At 41.1% G+C, this 26,000-nt stretch overlaps 1 protein-coding gene and 1 long non-coding RNA gene across 2 annotated transcripts; one reads left to right on the top strand and one right to left on the bottom strand.

Moving 5' to 3' along the window:
• Nucleotides 1-3,144: 3,144 nt before the first annotated feature.
• Nucleotides 3,145-14,676, bottom strand: LOC143413424 (stonustoxin subunit alpha-like). The gene is made up of 5 exons (XM_076876480.1): nt 14,597-14,676; nt 13,159-13,332; nt 8,446-8,619; nt 4,079-4,125; nt 3,145-3,930 (listed from the first exon to the last, which is right to left on the bottom strand). The coding sequence occupies exons 1-5, from the start codon at nt 14,674-14,676 to the stop codon at nt 3,410-3,412; spliced, it is 996 nt and encodes a 331-aa protein (XP_076732595.1). The 3' UTR covers nt 3,145-3,409.
• A 3,301-nt stretch (nt 14,677-17,977) lies between these two features.
• Nucleotides 17,978-19,555, top strand: LOC143413585 (uncharacterized). Its single transcript, XR_013094188.1, has 2 exons — nt 17,978-18,096; nt 18,422-19,555. It is a non-coding gene; the product is annotated as an uncharacterized LOC143413585 (long non-coding RNA).
• The last annotated feature ends 6,445 nt before the right edge of the window (nt 19,556-26,000 follow it).

Raw genomic sequence — 26,000 nt, forward strand, 5'->3', positions numbered from 1 at the left:
GTTATCTTTACCTAAATGAGTTCACTTTGTGGCTGCCAGGTTGGGCAGAAGTACCTGTCCCCTGTTAGGCTTAGCAAGGTTCTCCAGGAGTTTCTCCATGGGTAGAGCTTCTAGCTCCTCCAGCACATCTGTGGCCGTGCAGGCTGCCACTTTCTTGGTTGCTCTTTTTACCCCACTGGTGGATGAGCTGCAATGGTCTCCATTTGTCCCATATGTGTTTACTTCTTCTTCTTCTTTTGCATATTAAACACATTATTCTGTTTCTATGTATTTGCTATGATTTGCTATTTGTTAAGTAACATTGCTTCACTCACTATGCCGGGTTTGTGTGTGGAAGCATTCAGTTGCTGGCAAATCAAACATTCTGCAAATGAAGCTGAATACTCAGTTACATGTTTCTTTACATCTTATTATGTTACAGATTAAGTCATTTGTTCTTACTTTGTTTGTCTTTTCAGTCTTCATGAGGGTCAGGTGTGGGGAAACGCCCGCCCGGCATTTCCTCATTTTAAAGTCCTGCTGATGTCACACATGACATCAGCAGGTCAAACCAAGTGGAGGGGTTTGTTTGTCCATAGAGATGCTTCCTTTTGTTTGTTTTAAGGTTTAAATGGATTTGTTGAATGTGTTTCTTTTCATCAATACTGCCATTTAGTTGTGTAAATGTGGATGTTAGAAGTGTGAAGAGGTTTTGTGTTTAGAAATGTATAGAAACCAATCATTTACTGACAGCATGTCTGATGGAAATAAGTGCAGATTATGTATGAAGTCTAACTGCACACAGTAACTGTGTTACAATAAGGACTTAACAGCGCCCTCTGCTGGAGTGTTTCAGTACTGCGTTAACTAGAATACACCACCTCCTCCTCACACCACCTGCTACAGCTCTACTCTTCTATGACTACAGTCATCCACAGCACTGATGTGAGGTCACATGGTTCATATGTAAGGAGCACAGCTGACCTCAGGTCAGTTTAATGACTGTGAGCAGCAGCTGTGTTATTGTCACTGTGACAGGGAGACACTCTCAGACACAGCGCTCATGTCAGCTTGTTCTCATGCAGGAGGATCAGGAGCTCCATGTTTGTCTTTCTGTTTGAATCATGATGTGTTTGTGCCATCAGAGTCTGTCATGAGTACTCAGGGTTTCACAGCAGCTCTTCTGGATGCTGACGAGGACTCCAACCTCATGTTTCACCTCTCTGAGCTTCTGATGTCTGTGAACACTCGTGTTTCTTCTCTGGGCTCATCTGGACAAAAACACCTTTCTGTGTTTGGCTGCAGCCTCATTCTGACTGACAGGAAGTGTGTTATCCATGAGCTGCACTTCTGTGAGGAAGTTTCCTGCTGTGTTTCCTGTCTGTGGACAAACACGAGTGTTCCAGCTGAGGACTTGGTTCCTTCCACCTGTCCATACAGGACATCACGCTGTCTGCAGCTCTGTAAATGCAGCTCCAGGTCCTTCCACGTGCTGCTCTGTATTTGTGCAGTTTGTAGTGTGTCCTGGGAAACGTAGCACACATGGTGTTCTTCTGCTGTTTCCTCCTTTCACTGAGTGTGAAACACTGACGCTGTGCTGTTGTTCACAGAGGGGAGCTGATTCTAGCTGCAGCTGGACTCTGTCATCTAACTGAATGTGTTGGTGCTGATCACGGGGCTCTGAGGGGGGAGCAGCAGGAGGACTCTGGATGCTGACGTCAGTGTATCTGTGGAAGCTCCCACAGCGTGTCTGTCATTCAATATTGTGCTGTATATTGTATCTATGCAAAGATGAACAGACTGTGTGTTCACTGGTCTCTGTGCTGCAGCTCTGATGTCATCATCACTCCCTCCTCCACCCTCAGCAGTCCCAGCATGCTGCTGTGGTGCACCCCACCCTCACTCTACACCTGAGCCACAGACCACACCCTCCACCTCAATATACACCACAGTTTTCTCTGCTGTGGAAATGAGATCAGGAGGAAATCATCATTATTATTATTTAATAAACGCTCACATTAATGTGGGCTTATTTGTTTCATATTAGAAACATTAGTTGAGTGTTTTTAGTATAAAATGGTCAAAGTCCCTCTTTTTGCTCCTCCCCTCACCTGTGGATGGGCGGTGCTGTTACCGTGGTGACAGCTTGGATGTGTTTCAGTCCTGCCTGGTTATCACTGCAGGAATCTTTCACATTTATTACAGGTAATAACTCTGATTTTTCTGTGTATTATGAACCAAATGTATCCTGATACACACAGAGATGGATGAGCAGAGGTTTTTTTTGCAGTTTATGTAGTTACTATGGACTTAATGCACACATATTATTAAAATTAGGGCTATAACAGTTGTATTGATGTATAGCAACTTGAAATGCTCCCACAAATGGCTCCACAGCATGTAAAAATATAACAAAAGCTCTGGCGGACTTGGTTCTGTGGTCAGTCTTAAAGGGTGAAGTTAAACTCTGTAATCTTCACTGTGTCACAGAGTTCAGTGAGTCCCGTTATTCACAGTATCAATCAGATCATCAGAGAACAGCTGATCAGCAATCAGTGGTGCCAACAGCGCCTCCTGTGGTGAGAGGATGCAATAATGCAATGTAGCATTTTTCCACTCAACACTTGCAGTCATGGAAACTGTCTGTTGGATCTGTGTGACGTTGCTTTCTTGGTTAGAGTTCCTCACAAATGTCCAGATGATTCTTCTAATGAGGCGTCGACCATGTTTGCAGCTCTTTGGAAGAAAACGTCGCCCTTTGCCATCCTTACTTTTCTTTGACTTCTTCAAATGCAGCTGAACTCCAGCTGGTATTTTCTTGGACTTTGCAGCTGTTTCTGGTCATCAGTTCATTCTTGCAAACCTCTGAAGCTGAACAACAATGATGCTGCATTGCTGGCTGATCCCAAAAGGTTGATTCTGTTCATCTGGACGTTTTCAGAAACGTTTGCTCACTGATCAGGTGACTTCTTCAGTCTCAGCTGACTGCAGCTTTACAAGCTTACAAACAGCACATTTGCACAATGACTGAAAGCAGCAGCACCTGATATATATGATACTAATATAATACATATACATATATAATCCATACTAATGATGAAGGAACTGAGCTCACAGTCCATTGTTCATTCAGTGAACTACTCAGTTTATTTTGGGCCTCAGAAATGCTCACTCTGTTTGTACATCACTGTCAGCAATAGACTCATTCTGCTGTGTGGACAGGAACACATGTGACATCACTTCCTGTTTGTTTGTGACTGAAGAGGAAGAAGTTTACAAGGAATCATTTAGAAGAGTTTCAAACATCAACTGATTGAATCCATGAATCTGAAAACGTGTTTGTGAGTGAAAGAGACAGACATGTACAGACTGAACTATCTGTTCAACAGTCAGAGTGTTTCTGTAACAGGAGACACTCTTTACACTCCACTCAGCACAGGGACACTGAGGAACCAGGATAGACTCCAAACCCAGGATAAAGAGTTTGAGTGAATGTGGTGTTGAAGGTGTGGAGGTGGATCAGAGTGTCAGAGGAGACTCTGTAGAAGGACAGAGTGCCAGCAGGACAGTCCACATACACTGCTGCTCTGTTAGAGACAGAGGAGGAGGAGATGGATGTGTAGCTGTTATTGTGCCTGACAGACTGAGGACCATTATAATCACAGTACAGACTCCAGGACTGATCATTGTATCCAAACAAACAGTCAGCACTGTCTCCTTTCCTTCTGATGCTTCTGTAACTCAATGATATAAAAACGTCTCCTCTCCACTCGACCTCCCAGTAACAGCGACCAGTCAGACCATTTCTACACAGCAGCTGATAAACATCAAATCTGTCTGGATGATCAGGATATGACTGAACCTCCTCCACACGTGTCACCTTCCTGTTGTTGTCAGACAGTTGGAGCTTTGTGTTCACTGTGTTTGTGTCGATTGTGAGTTGACAGGAATCTGATGGAGAGAACAAACACAATCCAGCTGCAGTTATTGATCCATCATCTGTTCATTGATTGACACTTTGATGATGACTCCTGACATGATGAAGATGGTTGAATGTGTGCTGCTTTGTTTTCATGAATCCCATTAAAAACACACTTACACTTCCTCAGACCTGGTCTCAACCATCGGACTCCAGCAGGCTCCACCCTGAAAGGAGGAGGGGGGTCAGAGCAGCACAGTCAGCATGCACACATGGACATTACATGGCTCTCACACACACACTGTTACACACTGAGCTCAAAGCTCGGCTCCACTGTTTTATTCAAAGAAATCTACATTTATTTATCAGCACATTTAAAAACAGCTTGAGCCAAAGTGCTGCACAGAGTAGAGAGAAAATAGGAAACATACACAGTAATGACTATAAAGACTGGTCAGGATTGAAAGCTACAGAGTACAAATGTGTTTCCAACCGGCTTTTAAAAATGTCCAGTGTTGGTGACGACCTGATGTGAAGGGCGACTGTTCCAGAGTTTGGCTGCAGCCATCGATAAAGCTCACCTCTGTTTTTACGTCTAGTTCTGGTCAGAAGCTGCTTATCTGCAGACCTGAGGGCTCCACTTGGATTCTTTTGTTAAAGAGAGATAAGATGGAGCCAATCCATTCACAGATTTAAAGACAACCAGATCTGGAAGTGGATTCTACCACGTACTGGTAACCAGTGGAAAAAGCTGGTGATGGGTCGTCTAGCACAGACCCACCGCTGGAACCAGACAATTGATGAGGGAGAGAACTGTGACAGCGCCGTTCCTTCACTTGACCTCAGTCGCTCTCGTCTGCTCCCTCGTAACACTGCTCTTTATTGAGCTTACATGAATATGCACAAGTTCATTATGACGTCTTACACAGGTATGAACAAAGAGTACCAGTCTGTGCATAGTGTGTGTGTGTGTGTGTGTGTGTGTGTGTGTGTGTCTGTGTGTGTGTGTGTGTGTGTGTCTGTGTGTGTGTGTGTGTGTGTGTGTGTGTCTGTGTGTGTGTGTGTGTGTGTGTGTGTGTCTGTGTGTGTGTGTGTGTGTTCCAGATGTGACCCTGTGACCCCAAAGCTGGTGCTAAGAGTCCAGCGGTCCCCCTAACAAAGGGCTCTTATACTTAACCAGACACAGAGTAGGTGTCCTCCTACAACCAGGGGTCTCAAACTCGCGGCCCGCGGGCCAACTGCTGCCCGCAGGACGATAGTTTTTGGCCCCACCTTAATATGAAAATGTAATGTTAGTTTGATAATGTATGACACTTTACAGTGTTGTGGGCGGAGCTGAATTATCCCACCAATCAGGGTGGGATATGGATCTCAGGGGACACCAGCCGGGCTTGATGCAAGCAGGGAAACATTTCTCAATGAGTCAAAGTTCCAGCAGCGTTGCCCTGGAGTGTTTCTTTCTTTCTGTGCCTGGCTGGCTTCCTCCTTTCTATTGGGCAAACGCCGACATTCGCCCCAGCGCGCTGCGTTCACAACACTTCAAAAAAAGTTGTTTTTTTAAGTTGCTGCCCAGCGGGACATTATACGTATATAGATTTATACACACGTCAGTGGGATTTAAAGTTTTTTTTCCACAGAGAGAGATCTCATATTAACTCTCACAGTGATGCGTAGGCGGCGGGATAAAAGAAAAGTCATGAACTCAATGCAGCCCAATTTAGTCTGCAGTCACATAGCGACACCTGTTCATCGGCAACAACAGTCCCCGGTAACCCGGACTAATTATAGGGTCGCACCGTAATTTGTGGCTCCATGTTTTTATTTGCATCACTGCGTTTGCATTGCAGCAAACATGAACATGACAAGCTTGGACAATTTTTGAGAGACTTGAGCCCTAGTTTCCCTCGGCTTTCCCGAATGTTCAAGCGGACCATGTGCCTTTTTGGTAGCACATACTTGTGCCAAAAGCTCTTCTCCACTTTGAACTTCAATAAGTCCAAGTACAGGTCCAGACTTATGGATGATCATCTTCAAGACATACTGAGGGTCGCAACTGCTTCCTCCCTCAGGCCAAATCTGGCTCGGCTATGCGAGAGGAAACGCTGCCAGGTCTCTAGCAGCAAGGAGTAGGCAAGAGAAGCCATGTTCAGAAGAACAGTTCATTTTCTACAGTGTTCCATTCATGTTCAGAAGAAGGTTATAGAACTGTTAATACAGACATTTCAATCTAAATACAGCAGATATAGAAGACTGAAAAAAACACACAAGTTCACTGACTAAAAATATCTTATTATTATTTTATTTATGTATTACAGATTGATTTATTTTCTTATTAATTCTTAATTTGTTTATTTATTTTTCATATTTTGTGTTAAAAAATAAAAATAAAGAGATTTGAGAAGATTGGAATTTTTTAACCATGCCTTTCTTGTAGAAAACCTAATGCGGCCCAGCCTCACCCAGACTCTGCCTGCAGCGGCCCCCAGCTAAATAGAGTTTGAGACCCCTGTCCTACACCATAAATCAGTAAGAGAGGGTACGACCTCTCTCACGGCCCCAAGTGGTGTGTGCATGCCAGAGCACTCTGGAAGGCACACAAAGTCTTTACAGACTACTCAGGATCAAACCTCTATCATCATGCAATCAATTATACAACTCTAAGCATATATGAGTAAATATTTCTAAGCATCAATCAACAATATAAACCTTACAGCTGGTTTTAATAACAGAGTTCATTTGTTTCTCAAATGAGAAAGAGCTATCGAGAAACACTCCTAAATCTTTAGTTCTGAACTTTTCCAGTGGGCCAAGGTCAACATTATTAGATAATGCTAATTCTTTTCCCTTACATTATAACAATGTGAGGAGTTAATGCTAAGTATACTGCCATTAGCGGCTAATTCTAATTAGGGGTGAATAATTATTAGTAGCTAATGCTAATATCGTTTTCTCTTCCCTTTTAACAATGTGAACAACTAGTGCTAGGTAGGCTGATGCTAGCAGCTAATGCTAATTTGACGTGAATTAGCATTATATTAGTGAGGAGTTAATGCTAAGTAGGCTGCCATTAGTGGCTCATGCTAATTTTAGATGAAAAAGCATTAGCAGCTAATGCTCATATTGTTTTCCTTTGCTTTGTAAGAACGACAGCAGCTAATGATACGAAGTCTACCATTATTAACAATTGTTAATTTGATGTAAATTAGCATTATCTGATAATGGTAACCCTTTTCCCCTGCATTATAACTATGTCAGGAGTTAATGCTAACTAGGCTTCCATTAGGGGCTAACTCTAATTAGGTGAATAATTATTAGCAGCTAATGCTAATATTGTTTTCCCTTCCCTTTTAACAATGTGAGCAGCTAATTCTAATTTGATGTGAATTAGCATTATATTAGTGAGCAGTTAATGCTAAGTAGGCTGCCATTATTAACTAATGCTACTTTGACGTGAATTAGCATTATGTGCTAATACTAATACTGTTTTCCCTTACTTTTTAACAATGTGAGCGGCTAATTCTAAGTACGCTCTTGTAAATAGCTAATTCTAATTTAGTGTGAATTAGCATTATTCAATAATGCTAACACTGTTTTCTCTTACTTATTAAAAATGATAGTAGCTAATACTAATACTCTTTTCCGTTGGGTAACAACGATGTGAGGAGTTAATGCTAAGTAGGCTGCTTTTAGAGGCTTATTCTAATTAGGGCTGAATAATTATTAGTAGCTAATGCTAATACCGTTTTCTCTTTCCTTATAACAATATGAGCAGCTAATGCTAATTTGATGTGAATTAGCATTATATTAGTGAGGAGTTAATGCTAAGTAGGCTACCATTAGCAGCTAAAGCTAATTTGAGGTGAATAAGCATTAGTAGCTAACGCTAATACCCTTTTCTCTTGTGTTATAATGATGTGAGACGTTAATGCTAAATAGGCTTCCATGAGTGACTCCTTTCCCTTGCATTATAAAGATGTGAACAGTTTATGCTAAGTAAGCTGCCATTAGCAGCTAATGCTAATACTGTTTTCCCTTTCTTTATACAACTTGAGCAGCTATTGCTAAGTAGGCCACTTTTCTCTGCTAAAGATTTCTGTGACCATGATAGAAACTCTGATAAGCTAATGCTGCTAAGCTAATGCTGTTTATGGGCCCTGTTAGAATCAATATTTCATTCTCATTCTGTTGTTTGAGAACAATAACAGAAAAATGTGCACTTGAGAACAAATTTATTGTGAATTCAGCTGTGAATGTACAGTTTGTCATTATTTAAGCTTCCATTTCCAAATGTTAGCTGACACTTTATTAGGTACACTGGTATCTATATCAGGTACACCTGTGACCTAAATGTTCCTGCAAACAGACTCCTTGGGGACCCCTACATAAATATCCATGAACTATCCAGCTAGACTAGTGTGTCTGACCCTGAAAATATTCCTGCATGTGTGATTGTTCATGTCTCATCTGCAGGAAACAAACAGGAAGTGAGTGAAAGACACGGGAAATGTTTCCAGCTCTTCCTCCTCTATCAGATTTTCTCTCCATACCTGAGAGTGTCCAGTCTCCAGCCTGGATCCTTCAGTCCAGCCGACAGCAGCTTCATTCCTGAGGGACCTGGATGATTGTAGCTCAGGTCCAGCTCTCTCAGATGGGAGGGGTTGGAGCTCAGAGCTGAGGCCAGAGAAGTACAGCCTTCCTCTGTGATCAGACAGCCTGACAGACTGCAAACACACAAAACAACAATCTATCTGTCAACAGTTGTTTTCTCTTTGTCACAATAACATCTATCCATTTACATCCATTCAATGTAACTTTATTTATAAGTGACAATACCCAACAGACAACAACAGTCATCTGAAGCTGTTTAACAGTGTAAGGTAACCGCCTCCACTGTGAGCAGCACTTGGTGATGGTGGGAAGAAGAACTCCCTTTGACACAAAGATCCTCCCAGTGAAAACAGGCTCCAGGAGGAGCATCTACCATGACTGGTTGCAGGGTGAGGGGAAAGAGAAGAGATGAGCTCAGAGAGACAAGAACAAAACAGAGAGACAAAAGTTAAGGACATGCAGTAGTGACATATAAAAGCATCAGGAGTGAAAAGTGGGGAGAAGAAAGCAGAGCATCATGGGAAGTCCACCAACAGCCTGAGCCTATAGCAGCATAACTAAGTGATGGTTCAGGGTCACCTGATCCAGCTCGAACTATAAGTTTTATCAAAAAGGAAAGTTTGAAGCTGATCTTCAAAGTAGAGAGGGTGTCTGTCTCCTGAACTCAAACTGGGAGCTGCTGCCACACCCAGTCCAACATAGCCAGGCTTTCTTTGCTGCTTTGACAAAACCTCAAATCCCAGTCAGAGACGATGAGCATCATCACAGTGATGATCATTTCTCTGTAACCCAGGCTTTCTGCTTCAGGATCTGTGCACGCTCACAGAACAAGGAGACCTTTAAACATCATTTCACTAAATGGATGGACTGAGCTCAGCCTACAGATGAACTGGTGCCAGAGATCATAAAGAACATCAAACAGTCAAATTCAACACTTTTAATGGAAATATGAGATTAATGCTGCAGACAATCATGAAGCTGCTGAATTCATGAACATCAAGAATGCAGCGAGTGGTAAAATAAAGATTTGACCTCAGTGTGCTCAGTGTTCCTGTCTATTCCTAACATATTCCTAACATGATAGCTGCACTTTAGAGCTCTAAAACTGGAACTGACACATGTTTAAACTCTACATGTTACTCAGTACATTCAGTTCTGACACTCGCCCACAGTCCAACAAAGGAAACATGGAGATCACATCAGTTTGTCACCAAAGTCTAATTATTAGGGCAACTTAACCTGTTATAATCTCGTTAACTCATTAACTGATTAACGTCAGCAATTATTTTAATCACAGTTTTTAAAATCATGATTATTGTGAAAGTGCTCACTGGCTCTGAATATAACAGCCATGGGTCACAGGAGGGATGTTGATCAGTGCTGGCTTGAAATGGGCGTCATTATGCATCTCAGCCAATGAGAGCATTGAGGGTGGGCCTAATACTACTGCAGCGCTCACATGACCCAGGACAGAAAGAAAGGGGCGGGGACAGAAACATGGAGACAGGTACAGATCTTTGACATGTTCATTTTAAACTGTTCCAGGAGGCAGTGTTGATACAACTAAAGTTATCTGTTGTTGAAGAAGTCGGTCTGAGGAACGTTCTTAGGATCAACAAATGACGGCATGTATGAGCCTCAAGACGCAGCATCACAAGAAGAACACATGAGCTGTAGAAAAAGGAGAGACTACGAAAGCCACGGCGTTACAACATGAACATGCTTGATCAGAGTGTGATTGTGAACAGGAGGAAGACTCAGCTGAGAACAGTGTGGTGGACACAGAGCAGAGCCCACCATCAGTACAGAGGCCTGTCCATCAGAGTGCTGCTCCAACATGCAGCACATGTACTTGGCCACAGCTGCAACATCTGTACCTGTGAAAGCTTCTTCTCTGTTGCTGCTCATATTGTGCAGAAGAAGAGAGTTTCTTTATCATCAGAAAATGTCAATGAGCTTGTGAGTCTCAGCAGCTGGCTCGGTGCAGAGGAGGAAGAACATGTCAGTCAGAGGAAGATAAATGCAGTTCATGTTGTCAACTCAACCTGGACTGTTGAAAGAGTTTTTCTTTGTCTTGTTTCTGACTGAGATTCTCCAAAGGAAATCCAGCACAAACACACACTTCACACACTCAAAGTCCTGCACAGTAAATGAGCTGATGAGCGTTTGTGCTGCTGCCTGATAACAGAACAATAGTTCTGCTGCTTCCTGTTCTGGAAACACACATTTATAAATGTTCACTTGCTGTTGATCAAAGGTATGTTGGTGGCTCTGGACGCTGAGGGAACTTTGTAAAAAACTAGATCAAATGTTAACGTCCTGGCAGAGGCAAAGAACTTTGATTTGATATTTGATTAGATTCATGTTTCAGCTCAGACTGACAGAAATATTTGAACTGCTGCTGTGTTAAAGGGAACACTGCTGTTAGAAAGCACCTGATCTGTTTCTGCACACTGAATGTTGCACTTCTCATACTGCAGTACTATTAAAATAAGTACACAATGCACTACTTTTGAACTCATGATTGCATGTTGCTGTAACAAAGCCATTAATGTGATTCAAAGTGTTCATGGTTTCCAGCACAACAAATGATTGCACAAGTGTGACTGATCCACTTTCTAATGTGTGTGTAGCCCACACTGTGTGTCACTGTGTCACAGGTGAGTCTGTGTGTCCAGGTTCTATGAGGACAACAGGATATAGTGACTGAGTCCAGCAGCTTAAAGTCTGACTCCATCCTCCATTTAAATAACTCACAGCAACAACTGAATAGCTTTGCCTTTGTGTAGCTGACACTTCATTTTAATGTCCTTCTATTCTGGTCCATCTGGTCTCAGTTTCTATAAGCACACAGGTTTCATCAGGACTCTATGACCTCAGTGATCTTTGCTGGGCCTTAATGCTCTGAACAAAGCTGCACATCACAAGACTAAATAGAAATGAATCAGTCTTTCATTCTCACTGCTGTTTGACTTCAGCTCTCAATGTCCCACCATAACCCATGGAAAGAATTACTGTCCATCCAGGCTGCTGAACATGGAGCTGAAGAAGGTGGAGTATTGTGAGGGCTGATGGAGATGATGATGAGGAATCCAGGAGCAGTGGGTGGATGGCAGCATCAGCATGAAGGATCAGTGTGAGAACACATCATCATCCACAAAGGAAACCAGTCTGAGTGTCTGACGCTCTTGTTAGAAAGACGCAGTCCCAGCAGTTAGCTTGTCTGCTAGTTAGCTGAGAGCTAACTCACTTGTACATTGAATACCAAACTGTGTAAACCAGGGGTGTCAAACATATGGCCCGTGGGCCAAATCCAGCCCTTGACATAATTTCATATGTCAAATATTGATGAATTTTCAGGCTTGCTGATAATCAATGTGAGCACGGCTGAGGTTTTATTCTGATGAGCAAACCATGTGGCCAATCACTTTCAGAGACAGACTGGGATCATACCATTATGTGAAAGAGGACATGTCCCATAGACAGCAAGGGTAGTGGTAGAGACCAGTACACAGAGAAATGGGAGCTGTACTGAAATGCAAGCGTGTCAGGAAAGAGTGAAAAGGCAAAATGAGCAGCATCTGGCTGCATTTCAGTGATATTGGAGACCACAAAGCTGAGTGCAACATTTATACAGGAGATATACAGGAGACGCTGAGAGTAGAACTGATAAAATTAGGAGCTGGCTAAAGTGAGACCCATTTTTATTTCCACCCATTTTCCACTGTGGAGGACAAAAGGTTTCAAACTGGTCCAGGTCTTAAACCTCACGTGTTCTTCCTAATAGCAGTAAATGGATAAAAATAAGGCTTTTATGAAAACACTGAATAAAACTTGCTGCCTTTAAAAAGACTAAATGTACAGTTCAGTATTGAATACTACATAAAATAAACTATATAAAGTGTGTCTGAATGGCAGAGATGCAGAACTATGTGCATGTAGCACAGAGCCACGGCTCAGTGTCTGAATGAGTCTCACAGACCTGAATGTGCTGTTGAAGCCATTTATAATTATAACGTAATTCTTTACTCGTTTGATCTGCTCCTTACCACAAGCCACCAGACGTAGAAGGTTTTGGACTTTTAACTATATTTTCTGAAGTTTTACAACTTTTCTTACTGTTAAAAACCTCGTTATGGCCGTTCATGCTGTACAAAGTAATTAGACGTGTGGTATCTACAGAAATGTCAGAATCTCAGCTAAAAGTTCACAAAACCATCTCAACAACCACCAAACAGCTGAAACAGCAGGTGAACGGATTACACAAAAAAGATGTAAACACAAATCCCCCTGATTATCTGTTTTTTAAACATGAAGCGTCGTTTTGGACGTTCATTTACTGCTGGTTCAGTGAATTTTGGTTGGACAGTGATGAAACCTGCAGCCTCAGAATCTGTGAGAAGTCTGCTTTCAGCACGCAACTGCATTGTTGTGTTGTGTGGATCCACCTCTGCAAACTCATCACTGTTTCACCATCATGTTTCTACTTAGACAACAACAAAGGAAGCAGTTCCCAGGAACTACTTCCTGTCTTGTTAACATAAGAGTATGTTGCCCTTCAAAACACCTCCACTTCTCCTCTTATTAGAGGACTGCCTTATTATTAATCTGCTAATTCTGTCAGTTGATGAAAGAAAAATGCTTGATCTCACCTGAGAGTTTCCAGTGTACAGCGTGGACTCTTCAGTCCTTCAGACAGAAGCTTCACGCCTGAATCCTTCAGGTTAATGTTACTCAGGTCCAGCTGTCTCAGATTAGAGGTCTGAGAGCTGAGATCTGAGGCCAGAGCTTCACAGCTTCTCTCTGACAGGTCACAGTGACTCAGTCTGAAAAATAACAGATAAACAATTACAAAAATAAAACACTTATGTTGAAGTGTAATGAGATACTATTATATTTAGCAATATTTCATCTTGTTTTGTCAGGAAACTGAGCACTGATGCAGAGCAACATGTGGAGAGAATCAGAGGAGAAGAAGTGAAGAGAGAACAGCAGTAAAACAACACTGAATTGTTCAGTGTGCTTTTGATATCAACAAAATGTGTCAAACTTCTTTATTTTGTATTTGTTTTAGTAGAATTGATGATTATCACTTAGATAACAACCACAGGCCAGGTCTAAATTGCACTTTGGTGACAGTTACACCCAGAAATATTTCAGAAACGTGGACAATTTGTGCTCCATTGTATTCAGTATTGAACAAACTGAGTACCGATGACCACTTAATATTTTTGATATTTTATTTGAGTTGTTCCACCTGATCTGTGTTAACTAGAATAAACATTTAAAAGCTAAAGCTATGATCACATATGTACTTACAGAGCTTTGTTGGAGGCTTTGACCACTGGCAGCAGCCTCAGAAGAGCCTTTTTAAAGGCTCATGTTCTCACTTAGATCATTTATTTCTACTTACATTTCATTCTGGGAAAAATGGGGATTACTTTGAAAATGGGAACTATTTTCCCCAAAAATCAGCCCTGGATTAGTAAATCACTCCAACATGTTCTCAGGCAGAAGAAGCTGTCTTGTTATGAGGGAGAGAAGAAAAGCAGCTAAAATCAGGTGTAAAAGTAAAGCAGAGGATGAGCTGAATAAAGGACACTCAAGGCTGGCTTGGAAAGGAATGAAGTCCATGGTGGGGATGCAGAACAAGGAGCAAAGATGAATGTGAGGCTGAATCAGCAGAAGACTTGGACTCATTTCATTCCAGCTTCTTTATTTTTATTGACATTTTAGAATCACTATACAATACCATCAACTTCAGCTATCTTTCAGTACATATATTTTTTTCTTTTTTTCTATATTTAAACAACTAAAATATCCATACAATAAGAATGAAAGAAGAAGAAGAAAAGAAAAAGAAGCAAAACAGGAAACAACAAACAACATAAATAAAAAATACATAAGGAAAAAGAAAAAGGAAAGAAAAATAAATAAATAAATATAGGGAGTGTGTTTTTGTTTCCATTAATGTAACTAATTTTTCCTGTAGTCTTCTAGTAGTTAACAAAGTCAAAATCTAATGCAAAAGCAAAAACTGGCCTGCGTTTTCTAATGTAGTCCATCCATTTCTTCCATCGTGATACAAACAGGTCCCTCTTGTAGTTCACATCTGCTGTCATTTTCTCCATTCTGTAAATGTCCAGTGTGATGTTCATCCACGTGTTCATAGTTGGGCTCTCTGAAGAAAGCCATTTGTTTGTGATGGCTTTTTTGCCTGCTGCCAGTAAAATATTAAACAAGTATTTATCGTTCTTTGTCCATCCTTCTGGCATAAGTCCAAAACGTAGAGTTTTACTTTCCAAAGGTAAATATCTTCCAAATGTCTCTTGTATTGCTGCATGTATTCCCTTCCAATAAGTTTTAATAACATGACAGTCCCAGAAAATATGATAGTGATTTGCATTTGTATTTCCACAATTTCTCCAGCAAGCGGGAGGGTTACCTTCATAGTGAGATTTTTGGTGAGGTGTAATAAAATATCTTATCAGGCATTTCCACCCAAATTCCCGCCAGCTCTGTGAGCTGCTACATTTCCATTGATATGCCCATATTGTTGTCCATTCTTCCTCCTTTATCTCTATTCCTCCCTCCATTTCCCATTTTGTTTTGATATACAAGGTTGAGTGTAATTTCATATTTGTTAATCCTTTATAGAGGTCACCTATAATACCTCTATTTTTATTTGAACTGCCCTTTAACCCTTGTATGGTGTTCGGGTCTGTGAGACCCATTTTCAGTTTTTTTTAAAAGAAAAATTAAACAATGAATTATTTTTTCAACCTGAAATTCATTGGCTTTGGCTTATTTTCTGTGAAGAACATAAATCTGAACTAATTTTCAATGACCTCATACTGTACCTCCCCCCACGCATTTACATTACATACAAGGTGTTCGGGTCCACTGGACCCAGGTCTAATAAAAGTGTTGAAAGTGTAGGTCCTGTGTTCCCACACTCTGTCTTCCTCCTTTCTGGTGCTGCTGATAGTGTTTTCTTCCCCTCCTGCTCCGCACAAAGTTGCAACATTGTTGAAAATTCAACTACCAACACCGTCCGCTCTGACATTCCCACACATTTTACCCTCTTTCTTGAGGGATCCAAATTTCGTTTTCTCATACCCTGTCACACCTGCAAATTAGGGGCATAATACTATAAATAAGACTTTGCCAGTGTGGTTCTTTATCACAACTGATCAAGATGGCAAAAGATTATCTGCTGCGAGGGCCATCCAATTGATTTTGGAAGAGAGAGGAGCTTCGGATGATGATGTTGACAAAGAGGTTTCAGAATATTTCACATTTCTGAAAATTCAGAGTCTGACAGTGACTTTGAAGAAGAGGATGAGGTTGAGCACCATTTAGTAACAAAACGAAGACGAGTACCCCATCTGCTGCCAGCTCCAAGACCAGAACAAGCCCACCAGACAGCAAGTGAAGAAATATGGATGTCAATAACTGGTGACATTGAATGGTCTTCTTGCCCAAGAAATGAGCCACCCTGCAGAGCTGTTACTGTGATAAGCCAGGGCCAACACGGCTGAAGTTACTCATGTGCAGGACATCAAGTCTTCATTTGAGCTTTTCATCCCAGATTCCATCCAGAAAATTATTCTGGATTGCAGTAATCTAGAAGGAAGGTGTGTTTTTGGAGAGAGGTGGAAGGAGATGGACCAAATTTATTTAAGAACCCCAAAGGCCTACTTTGGGGTTCTTATCCTTGCAGGAGTTTTCAGGTCCAAAGGGGAATCCACAGAATCCCTGTGGGATGCAGAAACCGGCAAGAACCTTTCCGTGCATCAATGTCTCTGGAAAACTTCCACAAAATTTCCAGGATTATCCGTTTTGATAACCGAGACGACAGACCAGCTCGACGGCAGAGAGACAAGCTAGCTGCCATCAGGACAGTGTGGGATAAGTGTGTGCACCACCTCCCCTGTTTTACAACCCTGGGCCTAATGTCACCATTGATGAGCTGCTGATCCCATTTAGTTGTAAAACATATTGCTTCACGTGTAAATGTGTTGTGTCTTTCCACTCACTCCACTTGATTATAACTGATTTATTTTTTTATAACATTTTATAAAAAAATAAAAAAAAACGAGAAGCACATTAATTCATAAATGTGATCTAACAAAGGTAAAGGGAAAAAATAACCATGTTTGCTGTTCATATGGCTTGTAATTGGGATGAAGTAAACATCTGTTGAGTAATTTAACATAAAATTGTTTGATAGTGTTGATTTGGAAAGCCAAAACTCTAGCGGGTCCAGCAGACCCATGAACACTGGCTGAGTAACAAAAATATGAACACCACACAAGGGTTAAATGAACACTTAAAGGCTGATTTACAGAGCTTTTAGTTGTTGTAAATATTGTAAGACATGATTTGTTTTTGAAATTTGTGTAATGTGCCTCAATGTTATTGATATTATTATTATTATTATTGATTGCTTATATTTGAACAATTGTGAAACCTCACTGTGGATGTAAGAGTGAAATTATGTGGATATCTTGAATCCACTTTATTGTGTAATATTTTATGTGAGTATTTGACGGAAGACGAGCAACATCTGTTGTGGAAGCTAACGGGGTTCCTTTAGAATAAACAAACATAGGATTTATTATCACTGAATAATTCTGTATAAATCTATACAAATTATAGAAATATGTAATAGGAAACAACAAAATAATCTAAATTATAAAATAATGTGTGTGTGTGTGTGTGTGTGTGTGTGTGTGTGTGTGTGTGTGTGTGTGTGTGTGTGTGTGTGTGTGTGCATGATTTTAGTGTTTGAACAGTCATGAATTATCTTTAACAGCAGGTTGGATGTAATGTGTTAGAACTACCAGCAGGTGGGGATAAGAGACCTTTAAGGTGTTTGGTGCCACGCTCCACCTTCAGGTTTAAAACTAGTGTTAATGGAGTTTGAAGGTTGAGTTTGTTCCACGACTGCATTTCACTCACTGCCTCTGTTTGTATCTCTGTCACTGCAGGACCAACATGGAGCCAGAAGTCAGCGCTCTCAGGAGGCCGACAAACCTCACAGAAGAAAGGGAGAGAAAAAACACACCTGTGACGAGTGTGGGAAGGGTTTTACTGTGAGGGCTTCACTAAAACGGCATCAGGTCATCCACACTGGAGAGAGACCGTTCAGCTGTGACTTGTGTGGAAAGTCTTTTTCCAGGAAGGGTTCCCTAAAAACACACCAACTCGTCCACAGTGGAGTTAAAGCGTACAGCTGTGATCAGTGTGGCAGAGCTTTTACTCACAGTAGCAACTTACAGAAGCACCTAGTTACCCACTCTGGAATTAAGCCATACAGCTGTGACATCTGTGGAAAAACTTTCAGCCAGAGTGGGAACCGAAATACACACCTACGCATTCACACCAGACATGATGTGTACTGCTGTGAACAGTGTGGCAAATACTTTACAACAGACGCACAGTTACAACAACACACATTTACCCACACTGAGGAGAGACCTTATCAATGTGACCTGTGTGAGAAGACTTTTAAAGCTCCACATGACCTGAGACGACACCAACAGATCCACACCAGAAAGAGACTCTACAAGTGCAGCTACTGTGAGGTATGTATTTATATTGTTATCTTGTCATTTTAGCCTGACTGTTTGGAACAACTCTGCTCATTAAACTGTGTTAGCATGTTAGCAATTCTACTGCATGGAAAAGCAGCTCTGAGTGATTATTCAGATTTTCCTTTCAGTTATGATTTTAGTATTACTGTAGTATTATGGTGGTAGTATTGTAGTTATTGCAGCCCAGTAAACTGAGTGTGTTAACTGAAACAGTCAAATGTAGTTGGACGTCTGCAGAGATTCTCTTTATTTCAGGCGACGTTCAGGATACAAATGTTGAAGGACTAACTTACACTGTCTTTGTGTCTTTGTTTAGAAGCAGAGCGACACAGATGGATCCAGTTCTCAACCCTGTCATCACTGTGGTGGTGGGAAAGACTTTCATTGTGACCTCTGTGGAAAAACTTTCAGTCGGCAAAAGACCCTAAAAGTACATCAACGTAGACACACTGGAGACAAACTGAAATACTGCAAAGAATGTGGGAGAAGCTTCACCACACCAAGTGAGTTAAAACGACATGAACTGATTCACAGTGGGGTTAAAAAGCACCTCTGTGATCAGTGTGGGTCATCCTTCACCACTGCAGGTCAGCTTAAATCACACAAACGAGTCCACACAGGAGAGAAACCACACAAGTGCAGACACTGTGAGAGAAGCTTCTCACAGTCAGGTCATCGTAACATTCATGAACGTGCACACATGGAAGGAAACTACAGCTGTGACCAGTGTGACAAGAGCTTCAGGAATCTCAGTTCATACTCTGCACACAAACGATCCCACGTTACTAATAAACTGTTTCACTGTTACCAATGTGCCCAAACATTCACCTCATTGTCTGCTCTGTGCAAACATCAGCGCGATCACTCAGGGCTGAAATCACTCCCATCACTGGATCACAGTGAATCTGAAGACACAGAAAGATCCTCTGGTTTCTGTGTCAGACTCAAAAAGCTTGAGATCAGGCTCCACAGAGTTCAGATAGAATCATTTAAACTTGTGTTGAACTGAACTGGTTGCTGGGATGAACTTCTACATAATACAGATCTACATGGGATCTTCTTTTCTGTTTTTTACTGAGTCAGTTTTGTCCTTTTTTCTCTGTCCTGGTTTTGCTCGTCTGTAAATGATTGAAACTCAGTCAAATAGTTCATTGTTCTCCAGCAAAACGTTTTGGAAACTCATGTTTAACCTTTAAAACTCTGACATGTTTTAGCACACAAGGCTTCATCGGGGAGTTCACTCATGATTGGACCATGAGAACAAAGGTTTGTAGTTCTTTCAAAGAGAGTCTTGGAGATGTTTGATGTTTCTGTTTTTCTGAAACCACCTGAAAGAAAAACTATTTTTCTTGCTTTATGTAGTGTGGAAGTTTTTAATGTTTCTTCATCTGTGATGTTCTTGAATGTGTTCACGTGAAGATGGTACAAATAAACTGTCCTTTCAGCTTTAGCTCCTAATTTATTCATTATTTATGGATGTAGCACAGCAGCCGTCTCTTGATTAACACATGGAGGGCTCGGGATCTGATGGTGTCGTCTCCCTAATTTGCCCACTCAGTAAATCTCACTCATGGCCAAGAAATTGAAATAAACCTTGTTTCCCTGCTGGATAGTGATCCACTGTAACTCTGCTCCTCCTTCCTGTTTAGGATTTCTGTGGCTGAAGTAAAATTCCCTCCATCCATCACTTATCCCAGCTAACCCAAAGTGAAATAAAGTTTTGCTGGTCTTAAAAAAGCATTACAATAATGGGCATTACCAATGCAAACTGAATGATACAGAAGATGAAAGAAGAGACTTTGATCAGTTAATAAAGCTCATGATCTGGATTCATTGTGGCTGCTACACAGATACTTCTGGGTCACTTCTCTCAGTTAGGAACCTTCCTCACCAAACTGACTGTTGGACCACACCCCTGGTTTCATGAGAAATTGTTTCAGCCATGATTTCTCTTCCTGTATTTCAGAGTAAAGACTGAAGTGACAAATGGAAGCATGTTTAAAAACACAATGTGAGAGAGACGTTGAGGTCCTTAGAAGTTACCCTGGGTTTTTCTGTCACCCTGCTAGATGTTACACACCTTGTTATTGGACTGATTTCTACTGCTGGACTACTCCTGCGGAGAGTAACAATACTCTTACTAATTAGCTCCCTTTCACAGCTTTGGGGATATTTATTTTTGTGTTTGCAGCGCTGTGAGCCAGAACAGCGAGAGAAAAATCTGCAACAGCGACGAGCCGAATGCTTACGTGAATCGCAGCAGCTGCACATGTGCTACGCTGAATTAGAGGATATCTTTGCTCTGGATTTCTATTTCTACTTTTTCATTTCTATATGATTCTTCTTGCATCTAAACAAAGATGATTCAATTTGCTAAATGTTGATGGCTCTTCGTGCTCAGGTGTAAATGAGACGTAATATTTGCTCTTGGTTTGGTTCTCCTGTACAGAACCTTGCAGTACAACAGAAACCTAAAAACATTATTTGTAGTTGTTATTCTTAGTTGTTCTGCTGCCTAAATACCACAGGGTCTGATTATGAAGTTATTGAGCTGCACATACGTTACGACCTGCTTAAGTTCGAGGTCACAGCGTCTGTAGAGCAGCTGGAACATAATGAAGTCTACAAGGTTAAAGTTTTCTCTTCAGTTATTGTTCTTTCTGCTGCTTGGTTTGATGGATCTGAGAGCTTTTGTTTTTATTATTGTTATTATAATTATCATTAATATTTTACTCTCTAGAAGCTTTAAAATAGTGTTTGTGTTTGAAAAAATTGATTTAAGAATTGAACAGAAACATCTGTCCTTCTGAAAATCGCCCAAAGGCACGGAGACAAAGTCAAAGGATGCAACCTGTAACTTTCTCTTCCTTCATGTCAGGACCATCATCCATGATTTATATAAAATGCATATAGCAACAGTAGCACTTTAGTTTGGACTTTATGATTTCTGTAACTGGAAAATATTATTTTGTTTAAAGAAAGAAGTGACCGCATAGTTGCAACATCAAAGGGAAATATTAATTAATTAGCATCAAGTATATTTGTTGCTTAAGCGTTTGCACTATAACTTAAGTAGGATTATAACTTTTAAGGAAGGAAAGATTTCAGATATTTAATTCACTGCTTCAGTTATTTTATATGAAATTAAAACATTTACGTTGGTCAAATATGATGCTCTAAATCAAATAAAAGTTTGAAAATAAATGATGTATTTTTAAATGCTGCAACAAATGTTCACAAAAAGTAACTATAATTAAAACCAGTTAAACAAAATCAAATGTTTGAATCATGCTTAACCAAATGCCAGGCTGGAGAGCTGAACCTAAAGTATACGTAGAAAGATTTCAACATCTGAGCAGTTTTTAATGTTTTTATCACATATAAATGTCACAGCAGTGGGTCCTGGCCCAATGCTTTGTGTTTTTGGTTTTCTTTGACTCTTGTTTTTCTTGGTTTTTGTTCTTCTTATTTATCAGGCTCTCAGTAATCTTAGTTCTCCCTCCCTCAGTGTTCATTTCAGCCTGTGTTTAGTTTCTGTTCCCGTGTCCCACGTTTCATCGTTTCATGTCGAGTCAGCCCTGTCTCTCTGTTTCCTGTGTCTCCCCAGTCAGCCCCGCCTCCCTCGGGCACTCATGTGTGATACAGAGTAATAAACTTAAATACTTATTTTCCATCCTGATTTATGAATAAATTCTTTACAAATCCTACCATGTGAATTCATGGATTTTTTTTTCACATTCTGTCTCTCACAGTTGAAGTGTACCTCTGGTGCAAATTACTGACCTCTGTCATCATTTTAAGTGGGGGAACTTGCACAATCGGTGGCTGACTAAATACTTTTTTGCCCCACTGTACAGCTGATTATGATGCATGTTTTACTGTTGCTATGTTCACATCATCTGCTTGGCTTTATTACTGAAAGCCTGGAGATCCTCTGACGTGTGCATGGCTGATGTGAAGTATGATTAGTCCTACATGACATCAACAACAGAGGCAATGAAAGCTTTGTTGTTAACAGGTTGTAGGTAAAGTCAAATGTCTACTTCTACACTTGTGTTGGGTAAAGTTCTTCTCACTGCAGCAGATTTATATCTGTGCTTTCACAGGGCGTGATGTGGAGCTCAGCGCTGAGGTGCAGGTCTCCTTGGAGACGGCATCCTGGCTGAAAATATTATCATGCTTCCAAAACATTTCAGCTTTTATTTTGAAAGAAACAAGACTTGAAAACGAATCCCCTTCTTCCTCTTTGTCTTTGTTCTTCAGAGGAGTGTCACCTGGACAAACTCAGGGCTGTTCTAGAGCCTTTCTTATTATTTGACTCCATAGAAATAAAACTGAATGGAATCAAACAAAAACTCCCAAACAGCTAAAACACTTTGCTTTATTCTCTTTTTTAACAAATACGTTGAAGTCCATCCACAACAACACAGCTGAGATCTCCTTTGTAATCAAGTGTTTACATCCTTTGTACAGATCTGCATACAAAACAATCATTTACGTCCCACAGAAGTCTAGTTACACGTAACTATACAAGAACTGGTGAATGACAGAAACATGAGACACATGATCACAGGTGATAACAAAAAGAGAAAGAATTCATGTGTTAGTGATGTTTTTCAGCCCTGATGGCTCATGTTGGAGAAACAAGCTGAGGTACGTGGAAAGTTCACACACACAAGTGGGCGTGAGCGCACACACAGAGAGAAACACAACTGAAGCATCTGTTTGCTGTTTCTGCTTTCATCATCTCTGCTGCTGTGTCAGGCTGGGGTCTCTCAGTGACGTGGTTGAGGTGAAGTATGACGAGTATCCCTGATTCAGTCCATCGAGACAAAGGGCAAAGAAAGCTGTTGTTAACAAACTCTATGGTGATGTGGCATTTAGCTCTGACTCTACGCTCTGCTGAATCCTTTGAACCTGCTGATCAGTAAAGCTCTACGTGCTGCAGCAGATTGACCTCATCTGTGTTCACAGGTGTGGACCTCAGCGCTGAGGTGCAGGAGAGTTTCATTCAGTTCTCCCTGCAAACAGCATCCAGCCTGGAAATACTGTCATCTTTCCCACAAACGGTGCTCTTATCTCAGAGAAGAAGTCTGATGTAAATAACTGCAATCAACAGTGATGTTCTGCACAGATCACTTTTCCATTTTGCTCTCTAGATGAGTCCCAGCTGCCTGACCTTGTGTCCAGGTGATCGTCTCACTGAGGAGCTTTTGTTCTGAAAATCTCACGTCCATCACCTGTTTCCTTTTTACTATCTCTGCTCTTTCTTTATTCACAATGCTCATAATATCACACAATTATATTCATCACCTGCATGTTTTTATCCAGCTGCTGTTAGAACCAAACAAATAAAAAGGATGAAAAGCCTGAAATCCTTTGATTTATTACATTTGAAACAAATATGAGAGCATCCCTAACAGCACAGCTGAGACCTTTGTTTTAATCAAGCCTTTGTATCGACACACTTGTAAAGATTCATATACAAAACATAATAGAATAAATCAATATAAAATACACATAATCACAAAAATGCAGCCATGTTGTGAGTTTGCATCTAAAACATGCATGTTTCCCTTTGTACAGGCAGATTTACAGCAGACAAAGCAACACGCTGATCGACTTTGACCGCTGCAAAAACAAAATACCCACCAAGTCTGAAGTCGATCAGAGGAACTGTTGACAGACTGACAGACAAACAGATGCTTGATTCATTAGTGCGATTAAATGTTCTTCTTTAGCAGCATCACTTCATGTGTTTGTGTTCCAGGAATAAAGGTCTGTTTAAACTGGACGTCTCCTCAGCATCACTCGTGCTGTCATGGTTTCAAAGCTGTGCAGAAAGAATCTGAGGGATGATACAGAGGTGACCAAAGTTACAAACATCCAGCTGTGCTGCAAATGTTTGCAGAGCTCCAAACTCTTTGGCTTTCTGCAGAGCAAGTATGGAAGAAGCACCTGAGCTAACTTCAGTTTAGACGATATGAGGAAAAATGCTGCTTCCCAAAGTTTCCTACAAGTATCCAGTTTATATTTAGAGAAGCGAAGGCTCTTTATCCTGACAACTACTCCCTGGTGGATCCCTGTCCTGTGACAGCAGCAAAGACTGTGTATCAGTATCATCAAAGCCACTTCAATAACCAGTGTTTAAAGCTCTCTAGCAGATGGACTTCAGTGGCAGCAGCCTCTGTCTGCTGTGTACAGAAGGTTCTCTGATGAAGCACACAGCAGATGCTGCACTACAACAGCAGCAGCAGCTCAGCTTCAGTTTGCTTCGACGCCCTTTTTGACCTGTGAAACAGCAGAAAATGAAACATTTCAACACCCGTTTGTTAGCGTGAGCTATTCTGCTGTTTTTCATCATTTCACAGGTGAAATAAAATCACATTTACTTCCTGTAGGAGTGATCGTGTCCAGCCTGACTGAGACCATGTGCTCCATCCTGCACAGGTAATAAACCTCTGACATGAAGGGCTGTCAAGTAGTTTTAGACAAATGGGGGTAAAAGAGACGTTAAAAGCTTAAAGAGAAACTACATTTTCTAAGAACTGTCTGACGTTCACCTCTCACACAGTGGATACGATTCTGCCGCTGCAGGAATAATCTTTGTGCTTATGAAACTGTCCATGTGTTTGCAGAAAATGTCACATGTTCAAAGCCATCCCAGCACCTGGGGTTTGTATAAGTGCAGCTGTTGGTGGGGAGATAGTCTCACTCTTCTATATAAAGAGTCAGCAGGCAGCAGATCTTCATCTGTGATCTCCTCCATCATCACGTCTTCACTCTTCAGCAGCTATGGCTTCACTTCGTGCCCTTCTGCGAGTGGTGCTGTGCTCCTCATGGTTTCTGCTTCTGCCTCAGGCCGACTTTGATTTACAGAGTCATCCATAATATTTTTTATTTTTTATTTTACTGCCCATCTATTTTCATACAAATGTCTCCGTCTTATGGAAAAGGGGTGGAGCTTATCCAACGAGGACAGGCAGGGCCCCCCCAGACAGTTTAGCAGTCTATACAGGAGGCTGACCTTTGCAACATGTACTTCTATAATGACTTCACCATTTAGGTTATTTGGTTATGTTTCACCCTGGATTTTGTGTGATAATATTTATTTTGTCCACTGATTTAAAAACAACAAACTATATGAATATAAAACAGAGTGAACAACAAAACATCAGCTTTGGAAACTTTGATGTAAAATTCTGCAATTGTTTTCTCAGATATAGCATAAATCAAACTAACATACATCAGTGTGTTATTAATGTGCACACACACACACACACACACACACACACACACACACACACACACACACACACACACACACACACACACGTGTTACCATAAACAGCTCTTATGCTTCTGTATGATTCTCAGTGCTTTCCATTTGCGTGTCCACAGGTTGCTGTAAGTGGTGCTTGACTGCAGTTTGCTCTCATTTCAAGTGGTTTGCTGTCACAAAGCCAACAGGAAGTCCGGCCATGGTTGAGCCAACTGAAGATGGGTTGAAGGTGGCGTCCTCGTTTCCTCTGTGAGCGCGAGAGGACAGACAAAGCAAACACCGTTTGGACAGCATTAAAATATTTACACTGATGATTAATGTTGTGTCTTTGCACCTGTAGCGATACATGTTGGAAAATGGAGACTTTAGCCACCAAGACTGACGTGCCTGGAAACTTCCCTGTGAGTACGCCCACAAAGACAGGAAACAGTTTAGCCACCGCGGTTAATCCTCCATCATCATCCAGTATTTTCCACATCTTTTCTTCTGCTGTTTCCCTTGTTGTCAGTCACGGGGTTTGTGACTGAAATGCGTGTGGTCGACGGGAAGCCTGACGAGTACGGCCTGAATCATTCCATCAACACCGGACGGAGTGAAACCTTTGTTGAAAACA

Source organism: Maylandia zebra, linkage group LG2 (assembly GCF_041146795.1).
Source record: "Maylandia zebra isolate NMK-2024a linkage group LG2, Mzebra_GT3a, whole genome shotgun sequence".
Taxonomy (NCBI): Eukaryota; Metazoa; Chordata; class Actinopteri; order Cichliformes; family Cichlidae; genus Maylandia; species Maylandia zebra.

Bases quoted from the DNA above. Each gene is read 5' to 3' on its own strand.
- LOC143413424 (XM_076876480.1), bottom strand. From the start codon at position 14,676: ATGAACACGTGGATGAACATCACACTGGACATTTACAGAATGGAGAAA. The intron at 13,333-14,596 runs GTTTGTATCACG...GTTATTTTTCAG, and splicing joins GTGAACTACAAGAGGGACCT to ACTGAGTCACTGTGACCTGT. The intron at 8,620-13,158 runs GTGAGATCAAGC...GTGTGTTTGCAG, and splicing joins TGTACACTGGAAACTCTCAG to TCTGTCAGGCTGTCTGATCA.